The sequence below is a fragment of the Drosophila willistoni genome, unplaced genomic scaffold (assembly GCF_018902025.1).
Source record: "Drosophila willistoni isolate 14030-0811.24 unplaced genomic scaffold, UCI_dwil_1.1 Seg504, whole genome shotgun sequence".
Classification (NCBI taxonomy): domain Eukaryota; kingdom Metazoa; phylum Arthropoda; class Insecta; order Diptera; family Drosophilidae; genus Drosophila; species Drosophila willistoni.
Window position 1 is genome coordinate 42,340 of NW_025814435.1, and position 4,406 is coordinate 46,745.

The 4,406-nt window shown below is 43.7% G+C and overlaps 1 protein-coding gene across 1 annotated transcript; it reads left to right on the plus strand.

Moving 5' to 3' along the window:
- The first annotated feature begins 554 nt into the window (after positions 1-554).
- LOC124461498 lies at positions 555-3,710 on the plus strand. Its single transcript, XM_047013007.1, has 4 exons — positions 555-645; positions 767-2,116; positions 2,213-2,448; positions 3,624-3,710. The coding sequence occupies exons 1-4, from the start codon at positions 555-557 to the stop codon at positions 3,708-3,710; spliced, it is 1,764 nt and encodes a 587-aa protein (XP_046868963.1).
- The last annotated feature ends 696 nt before the right edge of the window (positions 3,711-4,406 follow it).

Genomic DNA, 4,406 nt, shown 5'->3' on the forward strand with positions numbered 1-4,406 from the left:
TTGTGCAAACTTCCCGCTCATGTGTGAATTCATTGGAGAAGACTGGTGTGGATGTGCGACAACAGTCTGAAATTTTAGTGTACTACATGATGAAGAGATTACCGAATCAATTAAGAGTGGATTGGGAGCGGTCAATATCTTCAACGCAGAATCTGCCGAGCTTTGAGGAGCTCAGTCAGTATCTTGAAACACAGTACAAGAACAATGATTACGGCGTCAGCAGGTAATATCGAGGGAACTCTATCACGGGATAGACATCGGAATGCAAAGCCAGGTGTACATGGGTTACGAGTTAACCAGAACTACACAAAGGCTTCATTTGTTACTCGAGAGACAGACCTATGCATTGTGTGTCAACGGGATGCACACCTTATCGGAGTATGCAGGAAATTCCAGGAGATGAGGCTATCGGAACGAAAGGCGTGTGTAGTGAGGCATCGACTGTGTTTTCGATGCCTTAGACCAAATCACCGAATAGATGCATGTGACAGTGCGGTAAATTGTGAAAAATGTCAAGGACGGCATCATACACTACTCCATGTAGACAAATCAGGATGCGAGAGGCCGCTTGGCACACTAAGGAAGGGAGTTATCCCAACAGCATCTGCGAATGCTTTAATTGGAAAGAGTACAACAGAAACTGCGGTAAGGCACAAAGACGAGGTTTTATTACCAACAGCAATGGTGTGGGTAGAGTCGATAGAAGGCTATCCCTTACAGTTTAGAGCGTTCTTGGATCAAGGTTCACAAGTTTCGTTCATTTCAGAGAATGCAGCTCAGCAGCTACGTTTACGGCGCAAACAGGCTCACATCACGATTACTGGATTAGCAGATACAAAAATTACAGATGCGGCAGCAGAGGTGGAGCTAGTCATAAGATCAATCTACAACCCACATGCGAAATACAAGCTGCTCGCGTCAGTAATACCTCTAGTGAGTAAGCGCATGCCAATCAAACGACTGCCGTTTGAAGAGTGGACTCATCTGAAGGGCTTACCGTTGGCCGACCCTAACTTCTTCAGTCCACAAGGAGTTGATATTCTGTTGGGAAATGACGTCTACGATGAGCTGATGTTAGTAGAAGTGCATCGAGGAATACGTGGTATGCCTCTGGCGCAAAATACGCATTTGGGATACATTGTATCAGGAAAAACGAATCAAGAAGGTGGTAGGAGATCGTCGTACACCATAACGGTACGAAGGAAGGAAGCTGATGAGATACTTGAACAATTGTTATGTAAGTTTTGGGAGCTAGAACAATTCGACGAGGAGCCACGTGGGGTTTCAGTAGAGGATAACTGGTGCGAAGATTTCTTCGTTAAGACACATAGCCGAATGCCGTCTGGGAAATATGTTGTTCGTCTTCCTTTTCTTACATACTTGGACGAATCAATGGTAATTGGAGAATCATATAAGAGCGCGTTAAAACGATTACATTCTCTGGACAGACGGTTGCGTAACGATGCGAGTTTGAAGAACGCTTATGTTGGCACGATAAATGAGTATCTGGAGCTGGGTCAAATGGAACGTGTAACGTCACGGGCTAGTAAGACGGGCAATCCTGCATTGGGGGGAGTCGATCATTGCTACCTACCGCATCACCCAGTCATAAAGGAATCGTCATCAACTACGAAGGTACGAGTTGTCTTCGATGGATCGAGCAAGACGAGTAATGGAAAATCGCTTAATGAGATTCTAGCAATAGGTCCAAAATTGCACGTACATCTTCAAGGAATCATTCTCAATTGGCGAGGGCTAAGATGGGTATTTATGGCGGATGTTGAAAAAATGTACAGATGTATTAATATTCCACCCGACGACGCGCAGTACCAGCGTATTCTATGGAATCCGGACACAAGTAATTATGTGGAAGAATATGCCTGCACAACGGTGATGTTTGGAACGAGCTCCGCACCTTATTTAGCCATGAGAGTTATGAAACAATTAGCTATGGATGAATGCGAGAAGTATCCACTGGCGGTGGATGTTATAAATCATCAAATGTATGTAGATGACATACTGTCTGGTGTCGACAGTATTGCAGAAACGGAGGATGTCAAGAACCAAGTGATTGGAATGCTTCGTAGTGGTACATTCGAACTACGGAAGTGGGCGAGTAATTGCACAAAGCTATTAGAGAACATACCAGTTGAGCATCGAGAATCAAGCGGATTGTTACACATGTAAGGTAATGATACTATTCGCACGTTAGGTCTATACTGGAGTCCCAAAGAAGATGAGTTCCGTTTTGCTTTGCATGTCGTTCCACCAATGAGCTCACCTACAAAGAGGACAATACTATCAGCAATTGCACGACTGTTTGATCCCATGGGATGGCTTAGTCCGATAATGATTACTGCCAAAATTCTCATGCAGCAACTGTGGAAGGAGAAAATTGGCTGGGATAGCACACTACCGGACACTATTAAGAGAGAATGGGAGAAATTCGTAAAAGAGTTACCAAACATAGTAACTATACGAATACCACGGCATGTTACATGGGGGCTACCGGGTGGTGTGGCTGAATTGCACCTGTTTTGCGATGCCTCGTCACGAGCATATGGAGCTGCGGCTTACTTGCGCTACCCAATTGGAGAGGATAAGTATCACACAGAGTTGCTATTGTCAAAGGGGAGAGTATCGCCAACTAAACAACAACTAACCATACCTAGGGCAGAGTTATGTGCTGCGCTTGAAGCAGCCAAAATGTATAAGTATCTAAAAGAGAATCTAAGAATTAACATTAATTATTCGAACACTATTTTTTGGTCAGATTCTATGATAACCATCAGTTGGATCCGTGGTGGAGCTGCCAACTGGAAAGTATTTGTGTCCAATCGAATAAACAAAATCCTGGAAATCTCAGACGAAAGGCAATGGAGACACGTCGCCTCGAAAGATAACCCTGCAGATTATCTAAGCCGTGGCACGAGTGCAACCAAGTTAGCATCGTGTGAATTATGGTGGCATGGGCCATCATCGTTACAAGGATCGGACATCGAATGGCCTTGTAATGCTATTGATCAGGATTCGCTGTCGGTTGTTGACACTGAAGTCAAAAAGGTGACGTGCCATAAGATATCAGTGGAAGAAATGCCAAGTGTAGCATTTATCAGCAAGTATTCATCGTATACACGACTCGTCTGGATTATATCATATATAAAACGTTTCGTATATAATTGTCGAACATCTGTGGCAGAACGAAGAGGACCTAGACTCTCAATTGTGGAATTAGGGCCTACGTGAATTGATTAGGATGGTGCAGAAGGATTGTTTTACCTCTGAATGGAAGGCGCTATCGGAAGGCAGGGTAATAGCAAAGGACAGCATACTACTGTCTCTTAATCCGTATTTTGATTCGAACGAACGTGTTTCACGTCTCGGAGGCAGGCTCCGAGATTCCCTGTTGCCCATAAATGAAAAATATCCTTATATATTACCGTATAAACATCCTTTCACAGATCTGGTCATATCTTACAGTCATATTTGCACCTTGCATGGTGGAACCTCACTAACGCTGAATTTTATAAGGAAGAAATTCTGGATTGTTAATGGACGCAATGCAGTTCGGTTTGGAGTTCATAAATGTATCACATGTTTTAAGATGAAGCCTCAATTTGCAGGTCAGAAAATGGGAATGTTACCAGCAGTACGGGTACGCCCTTCTAGAGCATTCTCATCCGTTGGAGTGGACTACGCTGGACCCGTAAATATTTCGCCCTGCAAAGGAAGAGGACGTGTATCCCAGAAGGGATATATTGCTGTGTTCGTATGTCTAGTGACAAAGGCCATTCATTTGGAACCAGTTGGAGATCTGATTTAACCGTTTCATTGGCAGACGTGGCCTATGCACAGACGTTTATAGTGACTGCGGTACTAATTTTATTGGAGCCAACAAAAAATTGCAAGTGGACAAACTGGCATATTGTTCGTACATTACGAAACATATTGCGCCAACATTATTGAGAAAAGGAATCAACTGGCATTTCAACCCACCATCAGCGCCACACTTTGGTGGATTGTGGGAGGCTGGAGTGAAGTCCATGAAGTATCATCTGAAGAGAACTTTCGGAGAACAAGTTTTAACATTCGAGGAAATGGCAACTGTGTTGGCACAGATTGAGTCTTGCTTAAATTCAAGACCGTTATGTCCCCTATCAAATGATCCTGACGATTTAATGGTATTAACACCCGGTCACTTTCTGATGGGTGAAGCGCCTTTAGCACCTCCTTCTCCGGAATTGGCTAAAGTTACTCTGATTGATCGATGGAAGAATTGTCAATATTATGCACATCAGTTTTGGAGAAGATGGAACTCGGAATATTTATCACGATTACAAAGGAGACCAAAATGGCTGCAGACCAAGGAAAATCTAACAGTTGGATGCATAGTGCTCATCAGGGAC